Source organism: Convolutriloba macropyga, chromosome 1 (assembly GCF_964194025.1).
Source record: "Convolutriloba macropyga chromosome 1, txConMacr16.3, whole genome shotgun sequence".
In the NCBI taxonomy this organism is placed as follows: domain Eukaryota; kingdom Metazoa; phylum Xenacoelomorpha; order Acoela; family Convolutidae; genus Convolutriloba; species Convolutriloba macropyga.
In genome coordinates, this window is record NC_134468.1 from 42,589,165 (window position 1) to 42,609,275 (window position 20,111).

Below are 20,111 nucleotides of genomic sequence, written 5' to 3' on the forward strand. Positions count from 1 at the left end.
AACTCCTTGACGCATTAGATTATATCATACTTTTTAAAAATACATGACTTTTTGAGAAAATTTTTGCGAAACGGCAAAACTTGACGTTATATACCACTCTTGGAAAATTCTCGTGATACATAGAAAACTTCAGCCTCACGAACGCTTGTATTACAACTTTGAGCAGTCAAGACTTAATATTAAAGAAATGAGGGTACTTTTTACAAAAAAATAAAAAAAATTTGCGATTCCGACGTACACTTGTTTTATGTAACAATTTTTTAATCATCGACTCAAAAGTAAATTCTCGGCTTGTTTTACCATTCTAATGGAAAGGACCTCCTGTCCATCAGAATGGTAAAACAAGCCGAGAATTTACTTATAAATCAATTATTGAAAATTTTCTTGATTCATAGCAGACGTCAGCCTAACGCGCGCTTATTTAACATTTTTAGGTAGTCTGGACTTAGTATTAAAGAACTGAAATTAAATTTTAAATAAAAAACAATAAAAAAAATTGCGTTTCCGACATACACCTGTTTTATGTAACAACTTTTTAGCATTCGATCAAAACAAAATTCTTGGGTTGTTTTACCATCCCTATGGATAGGGGGCACTGCCAACAACAATACGGGTAACATTGAACAACTCTTTGACCCATTAGGTCCTATCATATTTTTTAAATACGATTGACTTTTTGAGAAACATTTCACTAAATCGCAAAACTCGACGTTAGATATCACTTATATCAAATTCTCTTAATTCATGGCAAACGTCAGCCTAACGAACGCTTGTTTTACAACTGTGAGCAGCCTAGACTTGGTATTCAAGAAATGAGAGTAAAATTCACGTAAAAATCCATCAAAAATTTGCATTTCGGACAAACACCTGTTTCATATAACAACTTTTGAAGCATTTACCCGAAAGAAAAATCTCAGGATTTTTATCATCCTAATAGATATTTGATACTACCAAAATAGTATGGGTAACATTGCACATTGCAAAACCCCTTGACCCATTATGTCCTAAAATAGTTTTCAAATACGATTGAGTTTTTGAGAAACAATTAACAAAACCGCAAAATACCAACATATCAAAATATCAACAAAAAGCAATTCCAACGGTACTTTTAAATTAATTCGTCTTTAATCAAAACTCGCACTGTTAAATGCAGCAGTAATATGCCAAACCAAATAGTCAGTAATTATTGCGTATAATAAAGCTATGTATTGGATGTAGGGTCCGTAACTGTAAACAAAAATTGTTAAAAATGTTTGAAAATTGTGGCTTGCTTGCCTTGGCACCCTTTTTTTCCAATTAAGTTGAATGTTAGTAATGGAATTGAATACATAATGAAGAACCGCTGCTCGTTCATAAATTTTTTATGACAGCGTGACATTTTGACTTTTTTGTCAGAATAAAAGCAGTCGCCAGTCGTCAAAATTGGCGTACGTTCGGCTATTCCCCGTGAACTGTCAATTAAAACTTCACTTCTTTTTAATATCCGCTCACTAGCAACCACAATCTCATCCCCTCCTCTTCAACACCCTCCTTCCTTTTAACAGAGAAGGTCCCTTTTTTTTAATGCGATTGACTTTTTGAGAAACATTTGACGAAATCGCAAAACTCGACGGTATATATCACATATGGAAAATTTGTTGATTCATGTCAATTTTCAGTCTAACAAAGGCTTGTTTTACGACTTTGAGCAGTCTAGACTTAGTATTCAATAAATGAGAGTAATTTTTACTTTAAAAACCACAAAAAAGCCCGTTTCCGACATACACCTGTTTTATGTGACAATTTTTTAAGCACCGACTCAAAAGAAAACTCTCGGCTTTTTTACCATCCATATGAATAGGAGGCACTACTAAAAAAGTATGGGTTACGTTGAACAACTCCTTGACGCATTAGATTATATCATACTTTTTAAAAATACATGACTTTTTGAGAAAATTTTTGCGAAACGGCAAAACTTGACGTTATATACCACTCTTGGAAAATTCTCGTGATACATAGAAAACTTCAGCCTCACGAACGCTTGTATTACAACTTTGAGCAGTCCAGACTTAATATTAAAGAAATGAGAGTAATTTTTACAAAAAAATAAAAAAATTTTCGATTCCGACGTACAATTGTTTTATGTAACAATTTTTTAATCATCGACTCAAAAGTAAATTCTCGGCTTGTTTTACCATTCTAATGGAAAGGACCTCCTGTCCATCAGAATGGTAAAACAAGCCGAGAATTTACTTATAAATCAATTATTGAAAATTTTCTTGATTCATAGCAGACGTCAGCCTAACGCGCGCTTATTTAACATTTTTAGGTAGTCTGGACTTAGTATTAAAGAACTGAAATTAAATTTTAAATAAAAAAGAATAAAAAAAATTGCGTTTCCGACATACACCTATTTTATGTAACAACTTTTTAGCATTCGATCAAAACAAAATTCTCGGGCTGTTTTACCATCCCTATGGATAGGGGGCACTGCCAACAACAATACGGGTAACATTGAACAACTCTTTGACCCATTAGGTCCTATCATATTTTTTAAATACGATTGACTTTTTGAGAAACATTTCACTAAATCGCAAAACTCGACGTTAGATATCACTTATATCAAATTCTCTTAATTCATGGCAAACGTCAGCCTAACGAACGCTTGTTTTACAACTGTGAGCAGCCTAGACTTGGTATTCAAGAAATGAGAGTAAAATTCACGTAAAAATCCATCAAAAATTTGCATTTCGGATAAACACCTGTTTCATATAACAACTTTTGAAGCCTTTACCCGAAAGAAAAATCTCAGGATTTTTATCATCCTAATAGATATTTGATACTACCAAAATAGTATGGGTAACATTGCACATTGCAAAACCCCTTGACCCATTATGTCCTAAAATAGTTTTCAAATACGATTGAGTTTTTGAGAAACAATTAACAAAACCGCAAAATACCAACATATCAAAATATCAACAAAAAGCAATTCCAACGGTACTTTTAAATTAATTCGTCCGTCTTTTATCAAAACTCGCACTGTTAAATGCAGCAGTAATATGCCAAACCAAATAGTCAGTAATTATTGCGTATAATAAAGCTATGTATTGGATGTAGGGTCCGTAACTGTAAACAAAAATTGTTAAAAATGTTTGAAAATTGTGGCTTGTTTGCCTTGGCACCCTTTTTCTCCAATTAAATTGAATGTTAGTAATGGAATTGAATACATAATGAAGAACCGCTGCTCGTTCATAAATTTTTTTTGACAGCATGACATTTTGATTTTTTTCGTCCGAATAAACGCAGTCGCCAGTCGTCAAAATTGGCGTACGTCCGGCTATTCCCCGTGAACTGTCAATTAAAACTTCACTTCTTTTTAATATCCGCTCACTAGCAACCACAATCTCATCCCCTACTCTTCAACACCCTCCTTGCCTTTAACCGAGAAGGTCCCTTTACTATTTTTAAATTCGATTGATTTTTTGAGAAACATTTGACGAAATCGCAAAGATCGACGGTATATATCGCATATGGAAAATTTTGTTGATTCATGACAAATGTTAGCCTAACAAAGCTTTGAGTAGATTTAGTATTCAACAAATAAGAGTAAGATTTACATAAAAACCCATAAAAAAATCCCGTTTCCGACATACACCTGTTTTACGTGACAACTTTAAGCACCGACTCAAAAGAAAATTCTCGGCTTTTTTACCACCCATATGAATAGGAGACACTAATAGAAATAATATGGATAACGTTGAACAACTCTTTGACCCATTAGATTCTATCATATTTCTTAAGTATATCAGACTTTTTGAGAAAGATTTGGCGAAACGGCAAAACTTGACGTTACATAAAATTTACGGAAAGTTCTCTTGATTCATGGAAAAATTCAGCCTCACGAACGCTTGTATTACAACTTTGAGCTGTCTAGACTTAGTGTTAAAGAAATGAGAGCAATTTTTACATAAAAAAGAGTACAAAAATTCGCGATTCCGACATAGACGTGTTTTATGTAACAATTTTTTGATCATCGACTCAAAAGAAAATTCTTGGACTGTTTTGTCTTTCTAATGGACAGGAGCCACTACAAAAACAAAATGGGTATCATTGAACAATTCCTTGACCTATTAAACTTTATCATATTTTTTAAATATATCAGACTTTTTGAGAAAGATTTGGCGAAACGGCAAAACTTGACGTTACATACAATTTATGGAAATTTCTATTGATTCATGGAAAATTTCAGCCTCACAAACGCTTTTATTACAACTTTGATTAGTCTAGACTTAGTATTAAAGAAATGAGAGCAATTTTTACAGAAAAAACAATAAAAAATTCATGTTCCCGACGTACAAATGTTTTATGTAACATTTTTTTAAGCATTCCCTCAAAAAAAAATTCTTGGGTGGTTTTAATATCCCTATGGATAGGGGCACTGTCAAAACAGTATGGGTGACATTGAACAATTCCTTGACCCATTAGGTCCTGTCATATTTTTGAAATACGATTGACTTTTTGGGAAACATTTGACGAAATCGCAAAACTCGACCTTATAAATCATTATGGAAAAATTTCTTGATTCATGGCAACCGTAAGCTTAACGCCTGCTTGTTTAACGACTTTAGGCAATCTACACTTAGTAGTAAAGAACTGAGAGTAACTTTTAAATAAAAACAATGAAAAAATTTTCGTTTCCGACATACACATGTTTTATGTAACAACTTTTTAAGCATTCCCTCAAAACAAAAAGCTCGGGTTGTTTTACCATCCCTATGGATAGGGGGCACTGCCAAAAGCAGTATGGTTAGCATTGAACAACTCCTTGACCCATTAGGTCCTATCATATTTTTTTAAATACGATTGTCTTTTTGAGAAACATTTGACGAAATAGCAAAACTCGACGTTCGAAAACACTTATAGAAAATTTTTGATTCACTGAAAACTTCAGGCTAGCGAACGCTTGTTTTACCACTTTGAGCAGTCTAGACTTAGTATTCAACAAACGAGAGTAATATTTACATAAAAACCCATCAAAAAATCCATTTTCCGACATACACCTGTTTTAGGTGACAACTTTTTAAGAACCGACTCAAAAAAAAGACTCCGTTTTTTTACCATCCATATGAATAGGAGGCACTACCGCAAAAAGTATTGGTAACGTTGAACAACTCCTTGTCCCATTAGATCCTATCATATTTTTTAAACATATCAGACTTTTTGAGAAAGATTTGGCGAAACGGCAAAACTTGACTTTATATACCATTTACGGAAAATTTTTGTAACACATAGAAAATTTCAGCCTCATGAACGCTTGTATTATGAATTTGAGCAGTCTAGACTTAATATTAAAGAAATCAGAATAATTTTTACAAAAAGAATTTAAAAAATTTGCGATTCCGACATACACTTGTTTTATGTAACGATTTTTTAATCATCAACTTAAAAGTAAATTATCGGGTTGTTTTACCAATCTAATGGACAAGAGGCACTACCAAAACGAAATGGGTATCATTGAACAACTCCTTCACTTATTAGGTCCTATAATATTTTTGAAATAGGATTGACTTTTTGAAAAAACATTTGACGAAACCGCAACACTCGACGTTAAATATCACTTAAGTAAAATTTTCCTAATTCATGGCAAATGTGAGTGTATGAGTGTACTATGAGTGTAATTTTTTACATAAAAAACAATCAAAAAATCTCGTTTCCGACATACACCTGTTTTACGTGACAACTTTAAGCACCGACTCAAAAGAAAATTCTCGGCTTTTTTACCATCCATATGAATAAGAGACACTAATAGAAAAAATATGGGTAACGTTGAACAACTCCTTGACCCATTAGATTATATCAAATTTTTTAAAAATGTCAGACTTCTTGAGAAAGATTTGGCGAAACGGCAAAACTTGACGTTATATACCATTTATGGAAAACTCTCTCAATTTATGGAAAATTTCAGCCTCACGAACGCTTGTATTACAACTGTGAGCAATCTAGACGTAGTATTAAAGAATTGAGATTAATTTTAACAAAAAAACAAGAAAAAAACTCGCGATTCTGAGATACACCTGTTTTATGTAACAATTTTTTAATCATCGACTCTAAAGAGAATCCTCGGGTTGTTTTACCATTCTAATGGACAGGAGGCACTACCAAAAAGAAATTGGTATCATTGAACAACTCCTTCACTTATTAGGTCTTATAATGTTTTTGAAATAGGATTGACCTTTTTGAAAAAACATTTGACGAAATCGCAAAAATCGACCTTAAAAATCAGTTATCGAAAATTTTCTTGATTCATGGCAGACTTCAGCCTAACGCGTGCTTGTTTATCAACTTTAGGCAGTGTAGACTGCGCATTGAAGAACTGAAAGTAAATTTAAAAAAAAAACAATAAAAAATTTGCGTTTCCGACGTACAACTGTTTTATGTAACAATTTTTTAAGCAATCCCTCAGAACAAAATTCTCGGGTTTTTTTTATCATCCCTATGGAAAGGGGCACTGCCAAAAGCAGTATGGGTGACATTGAACAACTCCTTGACCCATTAGGTCCTGTCATATTTTTCAAATACGATTGACTTTTTGAGAAACATTTGACGAAATAGCAAAACTCGACGTTCGATATCACTTATGGAAAAATTTTTGATTCACGTGCAATCTTCAGCCTAACGAACGCTTGTTTTACAATTTTGAGCAGTCTACACTTGGTATTCAACAAATGAGAGTAATTTTTACATGAAAACCAATAAAAAATCTCAATTCCGATATACACATGTTTATTGCAACAATTTTTTAAGCATCAACTCTAAAAATGATTCTCGGGTTGTTTTACTATCCTTATGGATAAGAGGCAGTACCAAATCAAAATGGGTAAAACTGAACAACTTCTTGACCTATACGGTCCTATTATTTTTTTAAAAAACCATTTACTTTTTGAGAAACATTTGACTTACTTTTGAGAAACATTTGGATTTACTTTTTTGAGAAACGTTATATAACACTTATGGAAAAGTTTTTCAATTCATGAAAAACTGCAGCCTAACGAACGCTTGTTTTACACCTATATGTCTTTGGAAAACAAGGTTTCTAGAAATTTGAGAAATCCAAATACAAAGCCGCACAAAATAACGAACAACGCGTAAGTAAAAAACAACACATTATTAGTTTTAATTTAAATATCATGCGTAAAAAAACTCAAATTTCACAATCAATCTTTTTAAAATTTCAACGAAGGAGCATCAATAGGAACATAATACGGAACAAACAACTCAAAAACGCAATTGGTGCTTGAACATGAAACTGTTTGTACCTAAAAGTGCTCAAAGAATTTAAGAGGCGGCACGAGAATTGGTTTCTCATCAAGTTTTATGAATTGAAGTTTCTCAAAAATATACTCTTGTCTGGACGTCATTGGTTGCAGCGATTTCGTAATAACTGCAAATTTCAGCACAGTATTCAGCTGGTCGGAATTCCGATACAATGTTGAATATCTGAAGTGAAACAAAATCTTCCCCATTATGCGTGAAAAAAAAAAGAATTTGACCGAATCCTTTGCGGCCGCCAGAAACAAAAGATAAAAAGATGTTTTTGGCCAAGTTGTGCCGCCGCAAATCGAGTTTGAAATATTCAAACTTCTGATTGGAATAAAAAATGCTCCAATGTGTTGTAAGTCTGAAGTTGCCTCGTGTAGATAACTTTGGTCCTTCTCGAACTAAAACACAGATCTTGAATGCGGTCTGCTCATGGAACTTCCTGACAGGGCATTTTGATTCGGGCATTTCTTTCAACGAGAAGCTTCAGATGATTCACAGTCCCCGTGAACTTGCATTTCAAGAGATAATTAGCCGACCCGAACATCATTGCAGATGTACACCACAGAGGACCAAAACAACCAACTTGCCATGCCAGATGAATTTTTTTCAAGCGCTTTTTGTTCTTAAACACTAGGTATAAGACATCAGTCATTGGTTTCGCTGTTTTTTGGTAGAAGATAGGGGGGTACCCGTTTGTGCCTCTGGTCTTAGTGATGTCGAGCTCCGATTGTATTCAATTAATTTTTTGCTTTGATATACAGAAGTTTGTTAAAATTAGGTTCATGGAATTCATGACTTCTAAGCTAAAGGAAAGTTTAGGAGTGTAGACAGAATGAAATAAGTTGTTTAGTAGGTTTACTTTGTCTTCAATGTTGGATGCTGATCTTCCACCGTTGATTAGAACCTTTGCGAGGTTTGGTGACTTATTAAGACTTTTGAGATGTTTGAAGCTCATATTGGTGTCTCTGGTACTTATTATTTTCTCTTGATAATTACACTGATCTATTTCTGCGGCCTCTTTCACAACGTTTTGAAATTTCCTTATGATGTTTTTGCGATATGACGTTGGTTTGTTCGCTACTAGTTTACGCTGAGTGTTCAACATTTTCATCAAATTGGAAGTACTTGGTGTAATCCAATGTGATAGAGATTGCCTATGCCTGGTCTTTTTGGGAATCGTTGCTTGTGCTACCTTGTTGAAAAAGTCGTAAATCTCTTTGCACATGTTGTTTATGTTTGTATAACACACTGGTTTGAAGTAAGCAAGTTTGATAGTTTCGCTTAATTCCAAGTAATCGCTTCTTCCAAAACTTCAAAAAGTACTACAAAGTTAGTTTCATTTCTGTAGGAGGGCACTTAATTAGGAGACTGATTGCCTTGTGATCTTAGCAGTTAAATGTTTTTGTGAATTCTTCGTCACAAGAGCGGAGTGCATCTAACAATTTCGATAGAAAGCAACGTCCAGAATGTTGTTTTCGCGGGTATTAAAACCAAAAATTTGAAGAAAAAATTTGATTTCAAAGAGTTTTAGTACTTCCTGTTCGTCAGTGTCCTCACTTGAGAAGTTGTGCCAGTTTGTGTTTGGAAAGTTAAGATCTCCACAGATTATTGCTGTGCTGTTTTTTGGTAGGGCTGACAAAAGTGTTCCAAAGTCCTCCTGTGTGTATCTGTACCCACTTTCTTTCGGGGGATTGTAGAACACAGAAATAAAAAAGCTGAGTTTGTTAATTTCTAGTCGGCAGGTGAGTGAAAACTCGGGTTGGTCAGTAATAAGTTGTTCAGATGCTAGGCTGTTTCTGATGGCAATCATTGCCCCTCCGTGAGTGTTGTTTTCCGCATCTTGTTTTCTGTCTGATCTATATATGGTGTAGTTGTCTAAGAGTAGTTCAATGATGAAATGTTGTCATTTAACCATGTTTCGCAAGCACAAATAATGTTATAGTCATTGAGCATTACTGCATTAACAAATTTCTATATTCTTTCCAGGCTTGCTAGGCTTTTTGTATTGTTTAGAAGAATATTGATGAAACCTAGTCACCATCCTTCATGGTTATCTCCTAAATCTACCTTCTTGCCATCATTGAACGACTCGAGGTTTCGAATTTTCAGTTTATTGCGGGGAACATTTTCCTCAAGTAGTTCTTTTCGTTTTTTGAGACACAAATATTCTTTAATTGCGTCCTCTTTTGACAAGGCTGGTAAAATGAACACACCTTTCTCAGTTAGGACTGTTCTTTTTTTCGTGGGATTTCTTTAAAACTAATCTGACATCATGTTCGATTGGAAGCGTCAAAAGTAGTGTCCGTGGTTTTTTTCCTGGTTTTGCTGAATTTACCCAGTTGTTTCAGCTCCGTTATTTCGTTTGTGACTCCTATTCGGTTTATCATATCGTTCACTTCATTCGTAGTGGGGACAAAATTCTGGGCTTTGAATTTGTCGGGGTCTTCTGGAACCCCTTATATTCGAATGCTTTTTCTGATATTGTGATCCAAGTCAAGCGGCTCTTTGGAGTGTGCTTTGGATGTAGAACCTGCATTTCTTGGCTGGATGGCAACAGCCTCCTTATAGCTCTCATCTACTTTTTCCTATGTAGTTTTAATGGCATTATCCATTCTTCTATCAACGACTGCTGTTATTCTCTCTTCTATTTTCTGCAATTTTTTGTTGATCTACTTCGTTTCTGTTTCAATCTTTTCATTCATCTTGTCAATCGTTTGACATTTTATGAATTTGTCTCTTTCATTATTATTCAGACATTTTACACAGAGAAGCATTGCCAGTTGACCCGCTTCTTTGAGACCATTAACTGCAACTTGCGTAAGTCCAGTACAACTTGGCTGTAAGTGCATCCGAACATTACAGGCGAGGCATATGTATCTTGGCAATGTTTGATTTATCACATTTTTACACGTATTGCAACTTTTTGTCATTGTTAAGGGGGATAAATAAAGAGAGACTCAAGGAACAGAAGGATAGATAATGCTAGGAGTCTGGACAACTAAATCCAGTCTCTTAACAACAGAAGAAGAGTCGATACAAAGATTTGTTCAAAGCCTGCACAATTAAATCCAGTCTTTTCACAAAAACTTACTATAAGTTATTCAATGTCCTGAGTTTCTTCCAGTTTCTGTCGTTTCGCGTTTCGTTGTTGCTTGTTCGGCTTCTTTCGTTTCTTTAAATGTCTATTGAGGTCGATACCGTTATTGATAATAGTTTCGAGACTATGAATTTCTAAGGAATTTTGTTGGTGAAGCTCGTTGTACTCGTTGGTCTGTGAGCTGTCTTTTCGTTTGCTGTTAGATATGGGATCCTTGACTACGTTGACAACCGCTATGTTCAGAGTTTTCAGCTCTGACTGTATGCCGGGTGCACCCTCTCGCTCGCAATACACAATACCTAATATTTGTTTCAATGCCCGAATTTCCTTCAGCAGATGAGCAGATGACGGGGGAGTTCGGGGGTCAAAAGGATGATCTGTTTTAGTGTTGTTTATAAAGTCGTGCCACACAATAAATTCTTGTCCGTTATATAGAATTTATGGAAAATTCTCTCGATTCATGGAAAATTTCAGCCTGTATTACAACTTTGAGCAATCTAGAAATAGTATTAAAGAATTGAGATTAATTCTAACATAAAAAACAAGAAAAAAATCGCGATTCCGAGATACACTTGATTTATGTAACAATTTTTTCAATTTTTTAATCATCGACTCAAAAGAAAATTCTCGGGTTGTTTTACCATTCTAATGGACAGGAGGCACTACCAAAACAAAATGGGTATCATTGAACAACTCCTTGACCTATTAGGTCCTATAATATTTTTGAAACAGGATTGACTTTTTGAAAAAACATTTGACGAAATCGCAAAACTCGACCTTATAAATCAGTTATCGAAAACTTTCTTGATTCATGACAGACTTCAGCGCTTGCATACGCGCGCTTGTTTATCAACTTTAGGCAGTGTAGACTGCGCATTGAAGAACTGAAAATAAATTTTACAAAAAAACAATAAAAAAATTCGCGTTTCCGATGTACAACTGTTTTATGTAACAATTTTTTAAGCATTCCCTCAGAACAAAATTCTCGCGTTTTTTTACCATTCCTTTGGATAGGGGCACTGCCAAAAGCAGTATGGGAGACATTGAACAACTCCTTGACCCATTAGGTCCGGTCAAATTTTTCAAATACGATTGAGTTTTTGAGAAACATTTGACGAAATAGCAAAACTCGACGTTCGATGTCACTTATGGAAAATTTTTTGATTCACGTGCAATCTTCAGCCTAATGAACGCCTGTTTTACAGTTTTGAGCAGTCTAGACTTGGTATTCAACAAATGAGAGTAATTTTTACATGAAAACCAATAAAAAAATCTTGTTTCCGATAAACACCTGTTTATCGCAAAAAATTTTTAAGCAACTCTAAAAATGATTCTCGGGTTGTTTTACTATCCTTATGGATAAGAGGCAGTACCAAATCAAAATAGGTAAAACTGAACAACTTCTTGACCTATACGGTCCTATTATTTTTTTAAAAAACGATTTACTTTTTGAGAAACATTTGACTTACTTTTGAGAAACATTTTGATTTACATTTTTGAGAAACGTTATATAACACTTATGGAAAAGTTTTTCAATTCATGAAAAACTGCAGCCTAACGAACGCTTGTTCTACACCTATATGGAAAACAAGGTTTCTAGAAATTTAAGAAATCCAAATACAAAGCCGCACAAAATAACGAACAACGCGTAAATAAAAAAAAACACATTATTAGTTATAATTTAAATATCATGGGTAAAAAAAACTCAAATTTCTCACTCAATCTTTTTAAAATTTCAATGAACGAGCATCAATAGGAACATCTTACGGAACAAACAACTCAAAAACGCAATTGTTGCTTGAACATGAAACTGTTTGTACCTAATAGTCCTCAAAGAATTTAAGAGGCGGCACGAGAAATGGTTTCTCATCAAGTTTTATGAGTTGAAGTTTCTCAAAAATATAATCTTGTCTGGACGTCATTGGTTTCAACGATTTCGTAATAACTGCATATTTCAGCACAGGATTCAGCTGGTCGGAATTCCGATACAATGTTGAATATCTGAAGTGAAACAAAATCTTCCTCATTATGCGTGAAAAAGAAAGAATTTGACCGAATCCTTTGCGGCCGCCAGAAACAAACGATAAAAAGATGTTTTTGGCCAAGTTGTGCAGCCGTGAATCGAGTTTGAAATATTCAAACTTCTGATTGGAATAAAAAATGCTCCAATGTGTTGTAAGTCTGAAGTTGCCTCGTGTAGAAAACTTTGGTCCTTCTCGAACTAAAACACAGATCTTGAATGCGGTCTGCTCATGGAACTTCCTGACAGGGCATTTTGATTCGGGCATTTCTTTCAACGAGAAGCTTCAGATGATTCACAGTCCCCGTGAACTTGCATTTCAAGAGATAATTAGCCGACCCGAACATCATTGCAGATGTACACCACAGAGGACCAAAACAACCAACTTGCCATGCCAGATGAATTTTTTTCAATCGCTTTTTGTTCTTAAACACTAGGTATAAGACATAAGTCATTGGTTTCGCTGTTTTTTGGTAGAAGATAGAGGGGTACCCGTTTGTGCCTCTGGTCTTAGTGATGTCGAGCTCCGATTGTATTCAATTAATTTTTTGCTTTGATATACAGAAGTTTTTTAAAATTAGGTTCATGGAATTCATGACTTCTCAGCTAAAGGAAAGTTTAGGAGTGTAGACAGAATGAAAGAAGTTGTTTAGTAGGTTTACTTTGTCTTCAATGTTGCGTGCTGATCTTCCACCGTTGATTAGAACTTTTGCGAGGTTTGGTGACTTATTAAGACTTTTGAGATGTTTGAAGCTCATATTGGTGTCTCTGGTACTTATTATTTTCTCTTGATAATTACACTGATCTATTTCTGCGGCCTCTGTCACAACGTTTTGAAATTTCCTTACGATGTTTTTGCGATATGACGTTGGTTTATTCGCTACTAGTTTACGCTGAGTGTTCAACATTTTCATCAAATTGGAAGTACTTGGTGTAATCCAATGTGATAGAGATTGCCTATGCCTGGTCTTTTTGGGAATCGTTGCTTGTGCTACTTTGTTGAAAAAGTCGTAAATCTCTTTGCATATGTTGTTTATGTTTGTATAACACACTGGTTTGAAGTAAGCAATTTTGATAATTTCGCTTAATTCCAAGTAATCGCTCCTTCCAAAACTTCAAAAATTACTACAAAGTTGGTTTCATTTCTGTATGAGGGCACTCAATTAGGAGACTGATTGCCTTGTGATCTTAGCAGTTAAATGTTTTTGTGAATTATTCGTCAAGAGCGGAGTGCATCTAACAATTTCGATAGAAGGCAACGTCCAGTATGTTGTTTTCGCGGGTATTAAAACCAACACTTTGAAGAAAAAATTTGATTTCAAAGAGTTCTAGTACCTCCTGTTCGTCAGTGTCCTCACTTGAGAAGTTGTGCCAGTTTGTGTTCGAAAAGTTAAGATCTCCACAAATTATTGCTGTGCTGTTTTTTGGTAGGACTGACAAAAGTGTTCCAAAGTTCTCCTGTGTATATCTGTACCCACTTCCTTTCGGGGGATTGTAGAACACAGAAAAAAAAGCTGAGTTTGTTAATTTCTAGCCTGCAAGTGAGTGAACACTCGGGTTGGTCAGTAATAAGTTGTTCAGATGCTAGGCTGTTTTTGATGGCAATCATTGCCCCTCCGTGAGTGTTGTTTTCCGCATCTTGTTTTCTGTTTGATCTATATATGGTGTAGTTGTCTAAGAGTAGTTCAGATGATGAAATGTTGTCATTTAACCATGTTTCGCAAGCACAAATAATGTTATAGTCATCGAGCATTACTGCATTAGCAAATTTCTATCTTCTTTCCAGGCTTCATAGGTTTTTGTCTTGATTAGAAGAATATTGATGAAACCTAGTCAACATCCTTCATGGTTATCTCCAAAATCTACTTTCTTGCCATCATTGAACAACTCAAGGTTTCCAATTTTCAGTTTATCGCGGGGAACATTTTCCTGAAGTAGTTCTTTTCGTTTTTTGAGACTCAAATTTTCTTTAATTGCGTCTTCTTTTGACAAGGCTGGTAAAATGAACACACCTTTCTCAGTTAGGACTGTTCTTTTTTTCGTGGGATTTCGTTAAAACTAATCTGACATCATGTTCGATTGGAAGCGTCAAAAGTAGTGTCCGTGGTTTTTTTCCTGGTTTTGCTGAATTTACCCAGTTGTTTCAGCTCCGTTATTTCGTTTGTGACTCCTATTCGGTTTATCATATCGTTCACTTCATTCGTAGTGGGGACAAAATTCTGGGCTTTGAATTTGTCGGGGTCTTCTGGAACCCCTTATATTCGAATGCTTTTTCTGATATTTTTATCCAAGACAGGCGGCTCTTTGGAGTGTGCTTTGGATGTAGAACCTGCATTTCTTGGCTGGACGGCAACAGCCTCCTTATAGCTCTTATCTACTTTTTCGTATGTAGTTTTAATGGCATTATCCGCTCTTGTATCAACGACTGCTGTTATTCTCTCTTCCATTGTCTGCAATTTTTTGTTGATCTATTTCGTTTCTGTTTCAATCTTTTCATTCATCTTGTCAATCGTTTGACATTTTATGAAGTTGTCTCTTTCATAATTATTCAGACATTTTACACAGAGAAGCATTGCCAGTTGACCCACTTCTTTGAGACCATTAACTGCAACTTGCGTAAGTCCAGTACAACTTGGCTGTAAGTGCATCTGAACATTATGGGCGAGGCATATGTATCTTGGCGATTTTTGATTTATCACTTTTTTACACGTATTGCAACTTTTTGTCACTGTTAAGGGGGATAAATAAAGAGAGACTCAAGGAACAGAAAGATAGATAATGCTAGGAGTCTGGACAACTAAATCCAGTCTCTTAACAACAGAAGAAGAGTCGATACAAAGATTTGTTCAAAGCCTGCACAATTAAATCCAGTCTTTTCACAAAATCTTACTATAAATTATTCAATGTCCTGAGTTTCTTCCAATTTCTGTCGTTTCGCGTTTTGTTGTTGCTTGTTCGGCTTCTGTCGTTTCTTTAAGTGTCTATTGAGGTCGATACCGTTATTGATAACAATTTCGAGTCTATGAATTTGTAAGGAATATTGTTGGTGAAGCTCGTTGTATTCGTTGGTCTGTGAGCTGTCTTTTCATTGACTGTTAGATATGAGATCCTTGACTACGTTGACAACCGCTATTGTCAGAGTTTTCAGCTCTGACTGTATACCGGGTGCACCCTGTCGCTCGCAATACACAATACTTGCTATTTGTTTCAATGCCCGAATTTCCTTCAGCAGTTGAGCAGATGACGGGGGAGTTCGGGGGTCAAAAGGATGATCTGTTTTAGTGTTGTTTATAAAGTCGTGCCACACAATGAATTCTTGTCCGTAATCGAAATCTTTGATGATGTTCTGTATCGATTTCCTAGGGTTTCTTGTAAGTGGATGTAGACATATATCAGTGTCACTCTAGACGTTTGCTGATAGTGTCTCTGCTTTTTGTTGTAGTTGAGGGTCTCTTGCTTGTAGAGCGTGGTGTAACGAACTTGCTCCAATAATAATATTCAGTTGTGGCTTGCGTCTAATAAAATGTAGAGCTTCTTTGATCATAAATTTTTCGCTATCCTGGCACTGATCAATTATCTTATAATTAAAGGCTCTTAATTATAAGTTATCCCACCGGTATATCGGTTTTTTGATGCACACAGATTCTAGTGGCCAAATGTCGACACGTTTGGCAGACATAGGTGGAATTGCGCCCTCAACCAATGAGTTGGTAGACCACATGAGACTTCAGAATGCTATCAAAACTACAGTTCAGGGATGGTAGGCAAGTACGATGTTTTCGCGTTGTGGAAATTGTGGTCAATTCGCACGTTTTTTTTCCAATTTTCGCTTCAATTGCAGGCTGATGTTACCTCGAAGCTGCAGGAAAAAAATGTTTAACATACATTGCTGGCTTTTTTGTTCCCTAACTTGTTCATTCTCGCTTCCATTTTTCGATTGAGGTTTACTTACGATTTTTTGTAAAGCCTCGTTGATTATCTTGGAAGTACAGCCCTCAGGGTATTTATTTTTTAGCCAAATACTTTCATTTTCCTTCAGAGCTTTGTCAAAATTTCGCCATGGGCTAGTGCTTCTAAAAACGCGGTGAACAGTCCCCTATAAAGTATTCGTCTTTTGTTGGATTGGTGCACAGCTACGGAATTTCAAGACAACTCCCGTATCGGTTGGTTTCTTGTACCACTCGCAATTAATTTCGGTACAGCTATTTACATTGATGTTCATGTCTAAAAAGGCTAAATTACCATATTCGTCAGCTTCTTCCATTGTGATTTCGAATTTCCTATGAAGGGTGTTTACTTTCCTGAGCAAGGTGTCCGGTTCACCATTTACCGTGCAAATTTTATCCTCTACATATCTTTCAAATAATTGTCTTGGAGTCTCCGGTTCACTATCTAATTTGTTAATATAACCCTGCTGATGGGTAATCGTTTCACTATCGACCTGTTTGTATAGCTAAAAAGAGTTAAAAGTCGATATACAATTGTTAAATTACTCGAACGTTTTCGCAATAACTTGCATCGTCAGGAGTTTAAAACTTGTTAAGTAAATATTTACAAATATGCATATATATAGCAACTTGTCTCGATTATCTATTTACATTTTCGAATGTTTCTGCAATTCCTACAGGTTTCAACCTTAAATTTTGTTAAGATGTTAAGAAAACTTTGAAACTTTTAATATGAGTCTTTTTAATATGAGTCTTTCGTCATTAGTTTTTTGTTTTCTGATGCTGTCTGTTGTTTTAGTTTCTCAGCTGATGTTTCTCTCAGTGGGTCATAATGAAAGGCATTGAGCATTGTAATGTCGTGAACAATATCGGGATCTTGATAACAAATGATGATAATAAAGCGCTTGCTAGGTGCAAATATGCACCCACAAAGCTGGTTTAGAATGGGACACAGACGTAAAAGATCCCAATTTTGATTGAATTTTTTTGGAACATCAATCTACTTTCAGAGTGCATTAAATGCCGCTTGTTTCAAGTGGAACTACGAGTAATCAAAACCCTGGTACACTAAGCAAAGATAACCCTCAATACGAAAGTGTCCAAGTTAGACAGAGAGGAGCATGGGACTTCGCATCATACTATGAAAGTCTTTGCGTACTACAGGACTCGTGTCCGCTGCAAGCTGTAAAAGCTAATTTGAATCTAAATACACTTGATATCAATGCCGACAGGGTTCGAGATGAGGACTGGGAGCCAATTCTGAACTCCATCAAAATAAATAAAAGCTTGGAGTTCATTGCATTTCGAAGCTATTATGATCCGGAACCTGAAGATATGCCTACGCCTAGGTACCCGATCCTTAAATCCAGCAGAAAGGTGCCGCCTATTCGTAAAAAGGAGTTGGTAAGCAAAATGTGTCGATGCCTTAAAGAGTGCCTCAAAACGACAAGTAATTTGAGAGTCTTAGAACTGCAAGGTCTACCGCTATCTTTTCGAGACGTAGAGGAGATATCTAATGGCTTAAACCATAATGATACGCTGACTAAGCTTTCATTAGAATTTTGTGACATTGGAAATGAAGCTGTTGAAGTTTTGTGCCTTGGGCTTAAACAAGCGCTTAGTGTATCCTTCTTGGACTTAACATGTTGCGACATATCATCAATCGGAGCCGCTGCTCTTGCCAAATTGGTAGTTTACCAGTCATCGCTCAGACACGCAGAGGCATGGCAGGATAGTCTGAGGTATCGTCGACCGAATCTCGACATGCTTATTGGTCTCCGGCGCATCGTTTTAAACGGCAATACCATGATTGGAGACGACGGAGCTGGATGTTTCGCAGATGCCCTTCGAGATGATCTGTGGCTGAAGGCACTCGATTTACAGAAATGTGGCTTGACTAATGATGGAGCAAAGGCACTATTAGAAGTTTTGAAGTTCAGTGTAACTATGGTTGTTTGTGACGTTAGAAAGAATCCTTTTATTGAAAAAGAGTTGATTCGTTCGGTGACCGAACAGTGTTTGATTAACTGCCAAGGTCGAGATTCAGAATACCCTTGGTTGAAGATGAAATCAAGTGAAAATCCGGATATTTTGAAGCTGAGGTTGAAAACATTTAATTCTGCAACGCCGACTCCTCGTAGTGCTAGAGGGAACAGAAAAGCGAAGAAAGCAAAATCGGATTCCAAAACTGCACGGGATGAATCCCAGAAACGGGTGAAAATTCCTATGACATCTGGGTATCCTTGGCGAACAGCAATGCGTGTCAACCGGCATCGACCCTTAACGTCTGAGCAAAATTTGAATGGCGTTGAGAAAAAATTTGCCGGAAGTGAGAACGAATACTCGAAACGTCATAAAAACTCACGAGATGCTGGGACGCTCTACGTCGATGGCTCCGTTGAACTGAGTTATGATGACGAGGATGAAGTGATAAATGACGGGTATTCGAGAGGGTTTGCATCAGGGGCGCCTAGAATTGGAGTCAGCCATCAAAAACATGAAGTACTCAATAAGCGACCAAGCACAGCTCGAGCTGACATCGGTTCAAGTAAGGATACCAGCTCAGATATGCGTCAGGTGATGGTTGAACTAGACAAGATGAAAATGAAGTTGGATCGCGAAACGGATGCGAGGAGGAGATGTGATCAAAGATTAATCGATCTTGAGATTGAGAATAGCAGACTGAGGCGAGAAGTTCTCACAGCCAAAAGTGGCGTCGCAACAGCTGGAAACTTAAGCCAAGAGCAGAGCGTCATTTTGGATTCTGTGGAGGAGACTTTCAAGAAGTTTTCAAAATTTTTAGATCTGTTACGACAGGCAGGGTTTGGTGATCTGGCTGACCTTGCTGGGTTGGATTCAAATGACTTAGAAAATATCTCACAAAATAAGCAATCGGTGCGAAAAGCTCCGACTATGCGTAAAATGGACGCATTTGAATCGGGAAATGGCGATGATTCTGTTCACAGCAATACCTTTAAAGAGAAGACAGGAAAATATGGCGGACAAGGTGACGCTCCGCGGAATAAATACGAAGAAATTCAAAATTTTGATGAGGAAAACATTGTACATGAAAAACGAGAGCGACCGAAGACCTCTGATGCAAATCTGGCCAAGTATCACCCAAAGTCCTCAGAGCAACTAATGCGCGAAATCCGAAATATCACGAATGGTAACTCTGAAAATAACATTAATTACGCTGGTGAATATGACGACAAGAGACACAAACCTGCTGCCCAAAACATGAATATAGAGGACATTTTAAATGACGATGAAGATTCGCAGTTAAGAAATGCTTCCGAAATGGACCAAAGAACGCCATCGCCGTTGCCTATCTCGATTGTCACTGACAACGAGCAGTCGAGATACGAGTAAAGATACTTAGATGATCAACTTATGAAATATGAATTTAATTCTAGTTAACTCCCCCGTAAATGGTTGAGTAACGGTTACTCCTTGCAAAGATACTTACGTCTTAGGTCGATCAGCTCGTTGATAATAATATTTACCTGTACAAAGTTTACTATATGAATTTTAGAAATGTAAATGTTTCCACTTAACTTAGATAGTAGTACTGTTCAGAGAAGTTTGTATGCCTCGATTCATTTGTACAGTTCAGTTGGTTGCAAAATTGTTTGGAAATTTTAATCAAATAAATGAAATAGAAACCCCTTTTTGAAGGAAATTTACTATTGTTCAAATCAGATAGATGAAAAATTTCTGTAATACAAGCGCAATTTTTTGTCTGCTT

The 20,111-nt window shown here is 36.1% G+C and overlaps 2 protein-coding genes across 2 annotated transcripts in view; one reads left to right on the forward strand and one right to left on the reverse strand.

The window, feature by feature from the left end:
- Positions 1-20,111, reverse strand: part of LOC142339268 (NADH-ubiquinone oxidoreductase 75 kDa subunit, mitochondrial-like) — a 494,345-nt gene that overhangs the window by 257,615 nt on the left and 216,619 nt on the right. The gene's annotated exons all lie outside the window — the stretch shown is intronic.
- On the forward strand, positions 17,353-20,049 carry LOC142339209 (centrosomal protein of 78 kDa-like). The gene has a single exon (XM_075389056.1). It carries the CDS (start codon positions 17,384-17,386, stop codon positions 19,733-19,735), a length of 2,352 nt encoding a protein of 783 aa, XP_075245171.1. The 5' UTR covers positions 17,353-17,383; the 3' UTR covers positions 19,736-20,049.